General features: G+C 54.3%; 5 protein-coding genes across 5 annotated transcripts; 1 reads left to right on the top strand and 4 right to left on the bottom strand.

The window, feature by feature from the left end:
• Positions 1 to 210: 210 nt before the first annotated feature.
• On the bottom strand, positions 211 to 1,744 carry UMAG_00698 (uncharacterized protein; the record flags this gene model as incomplete). The annotated part of the gene is made up of 2 exons (XM_011388191.1): positions 211 to 1,494; positions 1,559 to 1,744. The coding sequence occupies 2 exons, from the start codon at positions 1,742 to 1,744 to the stop codon at positions 211 to 213; spliced, it is 1,470 nt and encodes a 489-aa protein (XP_011386493.1).
• Positions 1,745 to 2,678: 934 nt separating this feature from the next.
• Positions 2,679 to 4,493, top strand: UMAG_00699 (uncharacterized protein; the record flags this gene model as incomplete). The annotated part of the gene is made up of 1 exon (XM_011388192.1): positions 2,679 to 4,493. The coding sequence occupies one exon, from the start codon at positions 2,679 to 2,681 to the stop codon at positions 4,491 to 4,493; it is 1,815 nt and encodes a 604-aa protein (XP_011386494.1).
• Positions 4,494 to 4,659: 166 nt separating this feature from the next.
• On the bottom strand, positions 4,660 to 5,730 carry UMAG_00700 (uncharacterized protein; the record flags this gene model as incomplete). The annotated part of the gene is made up of 1 exon (XM_011388193.1): positions 4,660 to 5,730. The coding sequence occupies one exon, from the start codon at positions 5,728 to 5,730 to the stop codon at positions 4,660 to 4,662; it is 1,071 nt and encodes a 356-aa protein (XP_011386495.1).
• A 1,077-nt stretch (positions 5,731 to 6,807) lies between these two features.
• UMAG_00701 (uncharacterized protein) lies at positions 6,808 to 8,680 on the bottom strand (the record flags this gene model as incomplete). The annotated part of the gene is made up of 2 exons (XM_011388194.1): positions 6,808 to 6,965; positions 7,042 to 8,680. 2 exons carry the CDS (start codon positions 8,678 to 8,680, stop codon positions 6,808 to 6,810), a joined length of 1,797 nt encoding a protein of 598 aa, XP_011386496.1.
• Positions 8,681 to 9,830: 1,150 nt separating this feature from the next.
• Positions 9,831 to 15,698, bottom strand: UMAG_00702 (uncharacterized protein; the record flags this gene model as incomplete). Its single annotated transcript, XM_011388195.1, has 1 exon — positions 9,831 to 15,698. One exon carries the CDS (start codon positions 15,696 to 15,698, stop codon positions 9,831 to 9,833), a length of 5,868 nt encoding a protein of 1,955 aa, XP_011386497.1.
• Between the last annotated feature and the right edge of the window lie 153 nt (positions 15,699 to 15,851).

Genomic DNA, 15,851 nt, shown 5'->3' on the forward strand with positions numbered 1-15,851 from the left:
ACAGCAGTTGAAATGGGACGAGATACAATGACAAGATACGACTGTTGAAGTGATCATTAGGGATATACCAGAGACTGAAACGCATGAGAAAAGAGTACGATGGAAAAAAGAAGAGATGGCGATGTGTGGAATCGCAAAGCACCGATGAAGGAAAAGAGAGTCAGCAGGCACAGACGGCAGTGACAGAGTGTACGCTGCTGATGCGATGAGCTAAAGCTCAATGGCGACAAGCACAAGGCCGTTCTGAAGCTGCAAACCCGAGATGGGGTCGGTCTCTGGCAGATTGGCATGTCCACCTCCGAGCTGATCCGATTCTTTAGCAGCAGCAACAAGTGCACCGCCAACGTAGCAGAGACCATGGAGGACCGAGGCAAAGTCACGCATTGCCTTGTTGAGACAGACCATGACCGAGTCACATCCAAGCTTGTCGCTTGCAGCATCGAGCACTGCCAGCACCTGTTCTCTCAGCAAGGTAGCGTCGACGACGGATGGCATGCTAACATAGAGCGTACGCTGCGAGTCAGCCGAGCTGTCGCTGCTGCTCGTAGAGCTGATCGAGCTGGATGGCTGAGTAGGAGCGATTGCGCCGGATTTGATCACAGCGCCACTCCAACCAGGGCTGATCAGTTCCACACCAGCATCCTCGACTGAGAGATCGCCAGGGACGTTTGCAAAGATGCGATGCAAAAATGCATGGGCAGACTTTTGTGCATGGTGGCGGACGTCGTTGTCGGGACTGATTTCAGGAGTGGCAGGCATGAGCTCGCCCCTCTGCGTAGCGATACTCGAGACGTTGGCCGATTCGGGTCCGAGCGCATGTTGCGGATTGGTGCGATCCGGTGCCGAAGAAAGGAGGAGCGACTGCGCTGCTTGAACGAGCTGATCGATGGTCGCCTGTGAGGTGTCGTCCGAGAAGTCGGATTCGGCAACGGATTCCAACTCGCTGTCACAAGGGGTCTGGCCGGTATAGATGACATCGGTCGAGATGTCCGCATCGCGCGCATGGGCAGGTAGAGGGCGGCTCCAGCTGCGTGGAGCTCGCTCGTGGACATCAAAGTGCCTTGAAGGTGAAGGACGCTGTGACTGAGGTAAACGTCCCAATTCGCCCAAGGATGGCAATCGAACGGGGGCAAGGCCAGGCGAGTGTGGCGGGGTATCGGGGGGAGAGTCGGGAAGCTGTGCAGCGGTGACATTTCGGTGCGCATTGTTCGAGAGCGCCGGGATGGTGGCAGGATGAGCTGCACGGAAGATAGGAACAGCAACGGCCGGGGCTGGCACACCGCTGCTGTACGGACGGTGCCAGCTGGAGCGTAGATTGGACTGCTGCTGGTGAGCGAGCGCATTTGAGGTTGAATTTGGATTAGGCGTCGATGCGGTGGTCGCACTGGGACGAGCGGCAACGACGTTGGCGTCAGAAGAGGAAAGGGTGATAGAAGTAGACGTGGAAGCTTGCTGCGAAGCGACCCCTCTCACAGGTGCACTTCGACCTGGACTCTGCAGGGACGAGTTGTTGTATCCAGGCATTTCTGCTTTGAGGACGTCAGGACCACCACTTGACCACGGTGCTCAACGTGGTGGACTGCTGCTGGCCACGAGGGTAGCCAGCAGCAGCAGCAGCAGCAGCAGCATTATTGGTGTTGGTGAGAGCATGGTTGCGCGAGTAAGGAACCCCATCGGAGCCAGCACCTGCGCTAAAGGAGCTGACGGGGGACAAATGGGGTTGATTCAGATTATCGGTGGTCATTTTTATGAAGCGCAGGCGAACAGCTTGGCGGTATAAGTGGAGAAAAGTACAGAGAGCCGATTGACGTTGACAGATGTCTAGTCGAGTATGCTGCGAGCGGCAAGAAAGGAGGTAAAGCGTTGAAGATAAGATGGAGTGCAAATGATGGAAAGTAGCAAGGCGAAAAGGACGCTTTGAGATAGCTCTCCAAGCAGGTCACGAGTCGTGAGTTGGGGATAACAACGAATGTCGACCACGAGCACCGAGCGTGGAGCACAGAGCGGAGCCATTCACGATTCACGATTCATGATTTATCATTCACGATTCACATTCAGTCATCGCAGCCACCAAGCTCAGCAACGCAGCCGAGTCCGTGAGTGTCGAGACTGGAGAGACCCTTTTGGCAAGGGAGAATTAGAATTTAGATTCGTGATTTTGGAGCAGCGAACGGCGGGACTTGTGCAATGTGCGTCAAATCCGCCTACAACCTCAGTCACTCAGTCAAGCGTAATCGTGGCAGATGGCGACAGATGGGGGCGAATTCCAAAGAAAACTTGTTCCCCCCTGAACATATTCCAGCCAGGGCCAAAAAAAAGGTTGGACGAAGGAATAGACTGACTGCTTTTCTGCCTGAAGATTGGTTGTGAAGATTGGTTGTTTTTTAAGACTCGCCTGTTGAACAGCTCACTCATCGAATTTCTCTCAATTCAAATGTCTTAACGAGACTGCTTGACGAGATGGCGTCATCTGCTATCACGAACTCTCGGACGAAAAAAAACTCCAAGCATCTGCAAGCTTTTAGCATTGGTGATTCAGGGTCCAGCTATGCTCCACCTCGGCCGCCCAGAGTCACTCTTGACTGACTTGCTACGCCCAGTTTCAATGCATCTGACCTTTAGACGTTATACTTGTGCAACCACCACATGAACGACTGTTTTGGGCTGACTAACGATTGATGCCGCTGCGCAAAGAACCGCCAACGCCTCGCTCAGCCGCTGTCAATGCTCGCCTCGATTCGAACAACGATGTGGGCCCGTCGAGGTCAGGTCTAGCACCCTTGATCCCATTCAAGCCGGGACAGACGTCGTTGCGTAAACAAGCAATCTTGACGGAAGAAGAGTACACTTGCGCCTTATCCTCGATCATCAAGCGCGACTTCTTCCCGGACCTCGATCGGATCACGGCTGAAAACGAGTATCTGGCTGCGGTGGAGGCAGAGGAGCCGGCGCGCATACGAATCGCCCTGGATCGCTTGCTGCGACTGGACGGGCGGACGAATGCTAGTCCAGCACCACAGCGAGCTAGCAAGCGGAGCCGCAATCATCTGTCGAGAGCTTCAGCAGCGGCAAGGAACGACAGTGGTGAATGGGACAATACTCCGATCGCCTTTGGCTCGTCTTCCGAGGTGTTCGATCCGACCTTCACGCCTGCCGAATCAACCATATGGCTGGATCACCAAGGTGAACCTCAGCACGAAGCCGAAGCCGAGGCCGCACCCGCTTCAGGTATCCATCCAGATCTCGACCTCTCCTTGGCCCATTTCCAGTCGCGCTACACCTCGGAAGACAATGCGAGCTTCTCACAGCTTCTCGACCGGGACAACGAGCTACGCAAACGTAAACACGCCCATCTCTTTGCACATGAAGCAGCATCCGGAAAGCGTCGCCAACAGCTGATAGATGCGGAGAGGCGCGATGCAGAAAGGGGCAAACGACTGATGCTAGAGGCGAGCCCAGATGATTCGAACATGTCGGAAGAGGCGACAGAAATGCTCTTGATCGAGGGTAGCGATGCAAAGGTAGAGGAGAAAAGCGCCACGGCGGCGGCGGTGACGGTGACAGGACAGAGGCCGGAAACCAGCAGTGAAAAGGATCCGATGGACGATCTCGTCCTCGTTTGCGAGCCACGACAAGACGATCGACGGACAGCAAGCGGTCTGCATCGCTGGAAATACACGGCGCGCAACGCGCTCATGTTCGGTGCAGATGCCAATGAGTCATATCTGCATGCTCGGCCTCTCGGTGTCACTGCCGATCACGAGGCGTCGAGACCACAAACAAATTTTACAGCGCTTCGGCTTGGCGAACAATCCAACTCTCACACAGCAGTACGCCACGTCGACGCGCCGCAGAGTGAAGCCGGATGGTGTGCTTCCACTTCTCGCCTCGACGCTGCCATTCAACGCGGTCGAGCTGGGTCGTTTACCTCTCCGGTAGCTTCTGCCTCCGGTGACGAAACGCCCAAAGTTAACGGCTACGGCTTTGTGACGCCCTACTCGACACCCCAGTCTGGCAACAGCCAGTCCGTGGACGGTGAGATGCATTTACGTGTCTACAATGCGATCAAACGCTCGCGTCAGCACCATGTAACGGCATCCACCAGCATCGACGATATCGCTGCGCGTGCATGTGGATTTCAACTGCCTCGGTTGGATAAACGCGAACAGCTCGCAGAGAAACTCACCAGTACGCCTAAGCTGAAGCGAGCGGCAGAGCGCGCGTCGACGCCATACGGACAGGCGAGGTATACTGGATTGACGCGTTTGAGAACGAGTGCATTCGGCAGATCGCCACAGAAGATGCGCGACAAAGTGGGAGGTCTCACGCCAGCGGCAAAGGCTCTGTTGGATAGAAGCACACGTGGTCTCACCCCTGCGTCGGCTCGACAACGCGTAGCTAGCCCAATTGCATCGCAGCGCCATGATGCTAACACAGCAAAATCGTTAGGAGACAGAAGCTGGACCCCTACATCTCAACGCACACGACATTGAAGTCTACCTTGACACACACTCGTGACTGTATCAATCGTGAATACAGACGTGAAATAACGCATAAACTACCTTGGATTGCAATAGCATTCCGTGGGGTTTGAAAATAATACATCGAGCATCAAACCACGAACACAAGACCATAGACATGATTTTTCAATGCTAGACGCTACGCCTCGTTTGGCAGGATGACGACCTTGAGACCGCTGACGCCTTGCTTGTTGATTTTGAGTGCCTCTTCAACACTGTTCAGGCCACCTTGCACCACTTGAGTCCTGTTCAACGAGACCTTGCCAGTTGCGACGTAACCGTCCTCGCCACCCAGATGGGCAGCGAGCGGTTCGGAGACGTACCTGTAGGCGGGGTTGCTGCCGATACCGAGAATGTTTGACACCTCGACGTTTGGTTTGCCATCGACCTTGGATTGGGCGGCGGCCTTTTCGTCGGCCGGCGTGACGGTGATCACTTTACCACCTTGGAGCGCTTGCAGAATTTGCACGGCGAGGAGCTGCGTGGAGGCGGACGAGATCGAGTCGTACACCCACGTCGCTTCAGAGTTGGAGTCAATGGCAGCAATAAACTCGGAAGCGGTGGTGGCTTGGGATCGATCCAATACTTGGGTGGCACCGAGATTCTTGAGGTAGTCAAAGTGCGATGCGCTGGAAGAGGTGATGATGTGATCAAAGCCGGAGAGCTTAGCGAACTGGATGACGTACTGTCCAACCGATGAAGAGCCGCCCAAGATAATGGCGGTCTTGCCCTTACCCACGCTGTCGCCGTTCTTGTCCCAGGGAGCAGCGAGACTCAGTCCGCTGTTGTGGTACAAGCCAGTAGCAGCCGCCATACCCGCTACCCAGAAGGTGGCAGCTTGGTCGTCAGAAACTTTTTTGGGCGTCTTTGCAGCGAGGCTTGCAGGAATCTTGGCGTATTGCTGGAAAGTAGACGAATCGTAGTTGCCCAGAATGCCCTGGAAGAACACACGTTCGCCAACGGTGTGCGACTTGACAGACGAGCCGACGGCGACAACTTCACCAGCTGCATCCGAGCCGAGGACCGCAGGGAACTCGGTAATAAAGATGCGGTAGTCGCGGATCTTCCAATCAACAGGGTTAATGGCAGTGGCGGTGATCTTGACGGCAATCTCGTCGGCGGCGAGCGAGCCGAGCGAACGGTCGACCACTTTGTGCTGCGCACCCGCTTCCGGCACCACAGCGGCCAAGTGAGAGGAAGGAAGAGACATGATGGCGTGAATGAAATTGGATCGACTGGGATTGAGATCGAGCTTGAGGGTAGGTGGATTTGCAGAAACGCGTTGCAGACAAGTCTGGCTATTTATATGGCTACGCTCGCATCACAACTGGTATCAAGTCGTCCCTGGTCGGGTGAACTTGATAGAAGCATGCCGTTCTCTTTGTGCCGGCTGCAGATTAGAATCTCGAAATCACGAATGCAAGCTTTTGTGGAGGAAGCTCGGCGATAGTCACGATTCACGATTTGTGATTCTGCTTCTATGACCCAATGCAAATCACCAAGTCACGTCACGTCACGAGTCGAACGCACATCATCGGCAATCACGAATCACGAATCACGAATTCTTTCGCTGCTTTCCTCGCAGACACGCAAAAGTTCACAGATTTAAGAACAAACGCCGCGCGTCCTTTGTTTTTCGCCTGCACGATAAAAATCGAATCGGACTTAAGCTGACCGAATTTTAAATGTTGAGAAACAGCAACACATGTCAGCCAAAGAGTTGCGCCACTTCTGTTGGCCGGTGACGTGTGAGCCGGTGGCAATCGTGAATTGGGCCGTACTGAACTGTACTCACAATCACGAATTCGTGATTGTACAGTGACGAGTATGTCCACGAATCATACAGTAGCAACATTCGTGATTCACGATTCACGTAACCTATTTCGTAGACACCCACGACTTGAGAATCACGAAAATTCTTCACGTAACCACAGCGGTCATGCCAGCTCTCGGTCATGTCACGCTGCCTGTCACATACGGCCATCTTTTCCATGCGCCAGACGCTGCCTAACTTAGCTCCGATTTCTCCCTCCGCGGATCGGCTACTGATGGAGCTGTCCAACGCTTCGGTTCTAGAAGGGCCGAGCTTTCCATACCCTGATTGCCGCGTTGCTGAGCCAACAAATGCAGAACAACCTTCACGATCAATACTACCTGTGTTGTCCTGCTAGCTGCCGGCGCTCCCACTCTGCGTGTGCCCTTCGGTAGCCTTTGTCGTGTCCAAGTCAATGCACTTCTGTGTCAGCATAGGCACAAGCCCGCTTTCATTGCAACAGAAAAGATCGACCTACTCACCTAGGGCGTTGAGTCGAGGGCCGTGCTCGTTGGTAGCGCGATGTGTGTTCAAATCTATTGTGTTGCTCAATTGGAAGTCAGGACAAGGTTGCAGACACGATCGCGAGGCAAAAGCACACAGTAGGGCGTCAGGAAGTGTAAGTGTGCCGACTGGAAAAAAACCGTAGAGCGTCGTCATGGATGTCGATTCACCTGCGGCGCGTCATTCACGATTGCGTTGACTTACGGTTGAGTGTACCATAGGCCTTTTCGCAACCGTCGTAATCGCATCGATACTTGCGTTCCACCTCCTCCGACTTTCGACGTCGACGAATGCGTCGGATGCCCTCACTACCCGTTGAGCTACCTTGCCCGTAGCTGTTTCCGTCCCCGTCCGATACAAACTGTCCAGAAAGAGCTTGCGTAGCAGAAACAAATTGTCCGTTCGGTGCTCGATACCAGATGCGCTTCCTCGACCCAATACAGCCCTCCTCCATTCGGCCCCCGAGCAAGTTTGCGCTCACATTCACGCTGCTTGTACCTGGCCTAGTAAAGGCCTCTCCTTGTAAAGGCGATCCTCCTCGTCGAAAGGGTAGATCGACACTGTTATAATGACCACGATTTAGCTCTGCCGCTGCTCCATGCCGATTGACGCAGGTTCTAGCTTCGAGCTCCTCTGCTTCCTCCGGCCTGCTCACAGGCTCGTTCCGCCCGTCAGCCTCAAGAGATTCAAGGTCGGCTTGACTCGACCACGTCTCGCGCAGCATTGTGCTGAGTTCTGGTAGCGATCTGCTGAAAGACAGCGAGCTTGAGTTTTCACTCGTCAAAAGTCCATCAGATCCATTGTTCCCAAGCATGATGGAATTTCTCGAAGTGTTGTCGAAGCTCGGCCCTGCATAGTTTGAAGAAAGCCCCCACATTGGGTTCTGGGTCAAACAGCTCGTTGCAGTCTGGTAATCAGGATGCCCTAACTGCAGCGTTGCATTGTCATATCCCGGCTGCATCGTGTTCATCGCTTTGTCTAGGTTTGACAGATATGGTTGCAGCCATTCTTCGCCAGGTGTCGTCGTCTTCGAATCTTCCAGGCTCACAGAGTCCCGACCGAAGCATGATCGGCAAGACTCCAAAGCCGGGGACGTGCAAAGATTCAAGTCTCGGACTCTTGCTGCAATAGCTCCATGCTTTGCTTGCTGCGTGTCCAAGCTGGAGGCGGACTGGGCTGGGCATGGTTCTAAAAAGTGATGCTCCAGAGTGTACAGCTCGGAGAGAGAGTAGAACGTCTCTCCTGGCGATGCAAGGGCGAGTCGTGCCTCTCTGGCCATTCGGATCAAGGTTGGCACAGCATGCGTTGCCATTGCCCCGAACGAGGGTTGATGGACGAGACTGTTGCCAAAAGGTGGTGCTAGGGTCGCTGCTGAGCCAAAGCCAAACCCTTGCAGGCTTTGCAGTTGATCGTCATCAGCATTACAGTCGAGTTCCTCATTTTGCGAAGACAGGTTGGCAACAGGCATATGTGTATTGCCAGCATGACATATCTCTGAATGGAAGGCCTCGCCAGAGAAAGCTTGCTGTACATCGCCTTGCATATGTCCAACGTCGAGGACGTGTCCACGGTCTTTATCCCGAGCCGTGAACAGGTCTGTTTCGCCAGTCGGCACGACCCCAGGTGCTACATGAAAGTCTTGAGATTCGATCCATCCAGGAGTTTGCAGCAGTTCCGGGTCCGAGCTGCAGTCGAGGTTTGCGGTTACTTCAAGATCTGCTTTTTCGAATGGATTCAAGCTGGAGACGTTTTTTGGCGGTACTGTATTCGAACGAGCTGGCAGATTGGCAAAGACGGCGCCCAATCCACTGCCTCCTGACCACAGAGTGGTGTTCCGGTCCATGTTGAGTGGAGATGATGCGACAAGGCGTCCTCGATCAGGGAAATCAGCGGAGACTCAGCACCATCGACTCGAATGTTGTTGTCTGGCAGCGGATCGCAGACTCTTGTCGATTAAAATGGAAGATCAAAACGAGGTCTTCTTTATACAGGTCCTGCCTCAGTCAGACGGTATGTCATTGTGCTCAGGACGAGTAGACCTTTCCTCGAGCGAGTTCGCTCCGGGCTGATGCCAACTCACATTATACCGAGATTCTGCAGGCACAGCGACCGTGCACTCCACTCTGTCCATCGCAGAGACATGTCTGCCGTTCAGGTCCGCCGTCCAATTACGCCCTTGCCGTTAGCCACCCCAGCGGAGTCGGACAGTAGAGAGATTGGCCGATTCAAGGTCATGCGGAGATAGTTTCGTTTCTTCGAATGATCACATCGAGATCTTGGGGTGTGCTGTAAGCTAAGGCCGTCCGAACATATTTTCTCTGTGCAAGGGAGACAGCAGAAGACGATCTCTTTTGTGTAAATTCGTAGCCATTGGCGTTGTGCACCACATGACAATGTGATCTCTCAGTATTCGGGGAACTTGCTTTCGTAAACGCCAAGTGTTCCCTTCTCCTCCTATGCCCGGATGGTCAATACATAACTCAACTCGTCACAATCACGATTGGCGTTGCAATGTTTCAAGCTTCGCGCCTCCCGATCGTCACCACTTTGACCGGGATATGAAATGCACAGAGAGGTACAGTATCACCCAACGAACGACAAGACGTTCTTGTGTGAAGGAACGTCATCATTGGTTTGTTAGATAACCTTTGTAGCCATTATTGCCAGCGTGATCGGTTCTGAGTCCTTATAGACCTCGGATAGTATGGTCGAATGCGACCAAGCAAACATGTGGCGACACTTCGTGATAGCCGTACGTCTGAATTGCGACGTTTGGCAAGCACTAGATCCGCTCCTGTCACCGAGTCTCAACTCCCCTCATGTGCAAACAGCTGGTTTGCTTCGCTTCTGCTGCATCGCCACAAGTTTCCATTCTCTCTCGCTACGTCATGCAGCAGAACATGTCAGAGCGCCATGGGGAAAAGCGCCGCGGCGCATAGTCGCATTACCCTCTACAAGGTGCTCAGAGGAGCTGCAATGGTCTCGGGTCCACTTCAGTTCAGCTTGAGAACCTTGCGTTTCAGCGACTTGCGCGGACTCGTCTTAGTGGCGCTTGGACTCTGGGAAGCTGCGCCTCCTCGCGATCGGCGGCGCGTGTGGATCTCTTTTACGCTGTCTGCCTGATCTAGCTTGGGAATCTTTTTGTCTGCTTCTGTTTCTTCCCTTAACGAGGCGACTGAATTCTCTTCGCTGGGCTGTTTGCGCTTTTTCCTACCTCGACCAGCCTTTCTCTTGCTGTCCTGTTGCGGTTCGAGCTGATCTCGATCCTCGTTCTGCCTATGATTTCGCTCGGCATCACCTTCTTCTTTCAACTCGGCTTTTTCTTCACAAGTTTGGCCCCCTCGAAGCGATCTCTTCGGCGTTAGCTCGATAGCATCGAGAGCACTCTCGACTGCCACAGCATCATGCTCGTCCTCGTCCTCATTGATGGGCGCCTCACCCGCATCAGGCGCAGCGGAGGCTGCAGACTTGTGGCCTCGGCGCTTTTTTAGCTTGGGGGATGAAGGAAGATCAAGGTCAACCTCATTCGCCCGTGGCTCGTGTTGTGCCGTCGGTGTATCCTGAGCATCTTTTGCAGCACTTTTGCGAGGTCGACCACGCTTCTTCTTCGATTGCGACGGCAGAGCGGCTGGCGGGGCGGGTGGCGCATGCACCTCTGCCTGGTCGTCTTCTTTGATAGTCCCCACCTTGGACGAGTGGTCTTCTGCCATCTGCTCTGTAGCTTGCTTTTCAAGCGAAGCAATGGAGACGTCTCCAGAAACGACAGCTTGCGGATGCCTGTGCTTGGCCAAGCGGCGTCTTTCCTCCTCTGGCAGATAGTCGGCATTAGGACTCTTCGGATCGGCATGGCGAGGCGAACGATGGTGCGATGACGCCGATGCTGCACTGCTATTTCGTCGGTGTCGGTTGCTCCGTCTGGTCGCTCGCGTGGGTGTTTCTGGTTCTTGTTCAAGGTTGTTGCCTTCGGATGAGTCTGTCCTTGTATGAGCCGAGTCATTCTCTTCTCTTGCTTCGTCACTAGAGTTCTCGACATTCTTTGCGCTCTCGCCTGTCTTGTTCTCGACCTTGGCGTCCAGGTCCCGCTTGTTGACTGTGTCGTCAGAGCCCATACCCTGGCTGTGGCTCGCTTCCTCGTCGAGAGGCGGCAGGAGGTCCACCCCCAGGTCGAAACCGGAGAAAACAAGCTTGGCCGCAGTCGAGTCGGGCTCCACACAGATGCCTTCATTGAGAAATTCAAGACCGATAATGCGGCTGAGCGTATGGTGCACGTCCTCTGGAATCAAGTCAGGGTCCACAGTGAGCCAGTCGTCCGCGAGGCTTTCGTCTGTAAGACCCAAGTCCTCGGCACCTTCCTTGTGAGCCTGCTCGTAGTTGATCGAGCAGCCCGGAACGATAAAGATGGGCGCACCCTCGACTTTGCTCAACTGCAGCCTGCGGCAAATGCAATGAGATCGAGTGGTAATGGTGAATTTCGGCAGCTCCGTTGAATTGTTCGAGCGAGATTTTTGCTGTCGCTCTTCTTCACGGCCGTTGCCTTCCATCTTGTTTTCAATTCTTGCTGTATGTTCCGCTTTCTCGTTGTCCTCGCGCGTTTCTTCCGCTCGTCTCTCGCTGATGGGCAGCAGAGATGGAAGCGCACGGAGTGGCGCGGCCAAGTTGCTAGCCAGACCCGATGCAGCTTCGGTGACTTGCGCAAAGAAGTTCCGCTTCGCGGCACCGTGCAGATGTCGATTGCCTTGGCGGTTGGCGGATGGCGTGAAGCTTGAAGTAGAACGACGGTCCGACGAGGCGGGTGATGGCGGGACGCGCCTAGGCGTCAGACTGTTTTCAAAAACGGAGACGGGCAGGTCGATATCTTTGCTCTCCTGTTCCGGCTTAGAGAACGTCGGCTGCTCGTTTGCAACATCTGATGAAAGATTGTGTTCAGTTGAGCCTTGGTGGTGGCTGACTTTCGCAGCTGGAGAGGTACCGTTTCCGCCTTGATCATCTGCCAGCTGGTCAGCATCCTCTTTGGCGAGCGCAGTATCTTTGGACTTCTCCTGTTCCGAGGACACTTTTTCCGAAGGATTAGGAACCAGAGCAGCAGCATCCACATCTGCCTTGACTTCGGTGTACACCTGAGCCGCATCGCCTTGCGCAGTCGAATGTTCCTGGATAGCCGAAAGGGTGGCAGCAGCTGCTGGTGCCACTTGTCGTTCGAGGCTGCTGTCTCGATCGGTAAGATGGCCGCTCAGAGTGGCCTCTTTTTCTGTTTCATGGATGGCTTCCTCCGGAACATGGACAGAGACATGTGGCTCGGAGGCCTCGAGCGCTACGGATGCGTCCAGAGGCTCCGAATTGACAGAGACGGGCGCGTCCACAATGACATCGGTATTCAAAATGCCTATCGTATTGCTGTCGGCTTCGACTGTATTTGCTTCGGCGTTGGACGAAGCATCCGCAGCTGCGACCAGCGCGGGCCCATTTTCCAGTTGGAGAATAGCCGCATCAGGTGCAGCCTCGTTCCCACTATTGTCTTGGACATCTGCCTCTAGCACATCTGTGCTTTCGATGCACATCAAGCTGGCTTGGCTTTTCTCGATGGTTGCGTCGGATCCATCTTTATCGCCAACGGATACCGGTGCGGCAGTGAGGAGCTCTTCTGCTTCGCCAAACTGAGAGACTCCCATTTGCTCTCGAGATGCAGGAGCCTCCTTTGCGTCTGAGTGGGAGGCGTTAACCTGCTCAACGGTGTCGACATGCTGATTGCCCTGACGTCCTACCATTTTCTCCGCGACGAGGCTGGGTAAAGAAGCATGGTGCTTTGTCTCGGCATCTTTTCCGAGCTCGCTTCCTGCTAAAACATCATCACCCTCACTGGCAGCAGCACCTTGTTCGTTAACGGAATCAACATCTCCAGGTTTCGTGAGCGACTCTTCAGTGTCTGCATCGTGACTCTCCTTGATGACAGCTCCATCATTCTGTGTTTCCTCGGGGGCGGCGGCGGCAGGTGAGTCCTGATCCGTGTCGGGACGGTGCAGATCAGCCTCTCCTGCGGCGGAACCTCGTTCGAAATAGGAGACAGCATCTCCAGGCTTGGAAGGCGGCACTTCAATCGCCGCGTCATGATCCTCTTCGATGGCAGACTCAGTATCCTGTATGTCCTCGGCAGCCGCGGGGAATGCCTCCTGATCCTGAAGCTGTCGCTCATCGACAGTATCATGGGTGTCCGAGGAGGCGTCTTGGCGTGTGAATGCGTCGAAAATGTCCGCTTCAGTTTGGACTTTCGAGCGTGACGACTCTTGTGGATCATCATTGGATGCGGTGTGGGCGGAAGAGAACAGGTCAGTGACCAGCTCGTTGTTGGAGAAGCCTTCGAGCAGCTGTGGGTCAATGCGCTCCAATCGCTCGTCTGAAGCGCAGGCTGGTGGGCTGGCTTGGTCTGTCGAATCAGCCTCCGACGTCTGGATGTCAGCAAAGATCCGAGCGGCGGAAACAAAGCCAGGCATAGAGTGTGCTTCTACCCTAGCGCGGAAAGCGAGGTCAGCAGGTTCGAGTCGGGCCGGGCTTTGGGCACGTGAAGAATCTTCGCCTTGCTGTTGAGCGGGTTCAAAGTCAGACCAACGCAGATCTTGATCCAGCTCCTCTGGCTCGACCTCGCTATCAGGGACGCCTTCACCCTCAGAATCGTGCGGCAGTTGACCGTTGGCTCGTTCGGATGCGGTGTTGAGAAAGCTGACAGCAGCTGGGCGACTCATTTCGGGCTCCTGTGTCTCGGCCTCCAGCTGCTCAGCAAGAAGGCCGTCGTCAAACCCTGATACAATGCGACTTTCGACGCTATTGTTAAGAACGTCGTTGTGCTCGCTTTGAAGAGCAGCTTCTTGCTGTGCATCGCTGACATCTACGTCACTTTGCGTCTTGGCCTCTTGTCGCTCGTCGTCAGCTAGATCGAGGGGGTTTTGAAGTTGCTGCGGCTCATGACTGTGCTGTTGTGAACCAGCGATGTCGCCTTGATTGGACTCATCTTGGTGATTACTATCACTGTCAGATTGGCTGTCCGACTGTTCCACGAGCTCGTCTTGATCTTGTTCCTCGACTTGGTCATCTTGGCTTCCTTGGCTGTCAACTTGATGGTTGCTCGAGGTACTGTCTGTCTCACTGTTGTCGTCCGAATCTGACAGCACGATGGGCTCGTCAGCATCTCCTATAGGAGTCTCGAATAGAAGATCACGGGTATTCACACCGCCAAAGCCATCGTAGTAGTGTAGAGATGCGGCGTGGGAAGTGTTTCTGCGCTCAGCGCCATCATCCATCCCATCACCATCATCGTCTTCTTCTTCATCGTCGTCTTCATCATCATCATCGCCTTCTTCTTCTTCTTCTTCTTCTTCTTCTTCGTCTCCTTCTTCTTCCTCCTCCCCTTCGGCCACCTCTTCCTGGTTTGCTTCTTCCTGCTCCTCTTCTTCTCCATCGGCGACGGATCTTGTACCATCAGAGGCATCCAGGTCAGACGCACTGTCTATCTGGTGGTTGGTGGTTCGTTTGAATGGCTCGTTGTCTTGAACGTGCACGTCGTCGACTTGGACATGTTGAGTTTGGGTATGGTGTTGCGGAAGCTGCTGGGGCTGGGTGGCAATAATCTTGAACACGCCATCGACAATGGCAATTTGATCCATCGGGTGTGGGTGCGGCACGCTTCTTTGGTCACTGTCCAGATGAGTAGTTTGCTCGTTGACCTGCTCTGCATGGCCATGTGATGCTTGATTTGGTTGAGGATCCGAGTGAGGTGGCGAGGCATCGCCCAACATTTCGATTGTAGGCTTTTTATTGGGATTTGAAGCAGCTTGGGAAAGATTGAGCATGGTAGATGAAGGAATTGATGGGCGAGATGGATCGGAGTCTCGAGCGGCTGCTATTTGAGCACGTTGTCGAAGGATGGATTCGATGTCGAGCGAGCCGTCTGATGCTCGATTCGCTTCAAAAAGCGAAGAAGGGCCAAGTCCATGGTTTGTGACGGGTAGGGCTTCTGCGCTGCAGAGCAGATTGTCAAAGCCATCGTCGTGTTCCGCCGCTTGCGACTGCAAACCGCCACTACGCATCAACTCTTGGAGCGACTTTGCGGTGAGAATGCTTCGCTCCACTGCAGGGTCGACGGAGCGCTGTTCGGCAGTGTGCATGTTGTTCTGATTCGCGTCAATGTCAGTGCGGGTATCTTGCAGATGCTTCAAAACCTGTTGACGTGAGTTTTGTAGTTCGGCACGACGATGCTCAAAGTCTTGCTGTGCGTGCTGGGCCCATGATGTAGCTGAAGTATCGGGATCGTCAGCCCGGTCAGAGATTGAGGAGATCAGACTGACGTCAGCAGGTGCTGTGGAGGAAGATGAGGTGTGGGAGAGCTGGATCCTATGCTGCAGCTCGCGGAACTCCTTGCTGGGTCGAGGTAAACGCACGCGGCTTCGAGAAGAGTTGAGGGCGTACGAAGAAGGGGAAGAAGGGGAAGCAGCGGATGAAGTGGCAGCGTGCTGCAAGATGCGCGAGGGAGACTGCAAGGCATTGCCGATACGAGAGCTGAGATTGATGATCCAGTCGACTTCGTTGAAGCGGTCGTAGGCGGAAGGGGACGCGTGAGAGGGAAGGTGAGCAGCAAGACGAGACACGCTGGGAGTTGGATGTACATCGGTAGCGGAAAAAGTGGAGATGGATGACGATGATGTATTCATGTTGTTTTGTGGTAGACCATGGAGGCCATTGGATTGGCGTGCAAGGCTCGACCGAGTGGAAGACGCATTGGTGTGTTGGCCTTGAGCTGCAGAGTATGGAACGTAGTACGGGCGCTGTTGGGTGTGCTGTGAGTGGCTGTGAGGCGTATTGGAACGAGTCATGGTTGGAATCGCTATCGAGCAGAAGCTACTGCCGAGTGTGATACGCTGAGGTAGTTGTGTGAAGAGCCGCGCGTACTGTTGTGGTGTGGATCACGTTGAGATGCTGTATTCACGACGTAGGAATCTCATGGTGCGCACATGCCAGTCAGCCAC

Source organism: Mycosarcoma maydis, chromosome 1 (genome assembly GCF_000328475.2).
Source record: "Mycosarcoma maydis chromosome 1, whole genome shotgun sequence".
In the NCBI taxonomy this organism is placed as follows: domain Eukaryota; kingdom Fungi; phylum Basidiomycota; class Ustilaginomycetes; order Ustilaginales; genus Mycosarcoma; species Mycosarcoma maydis.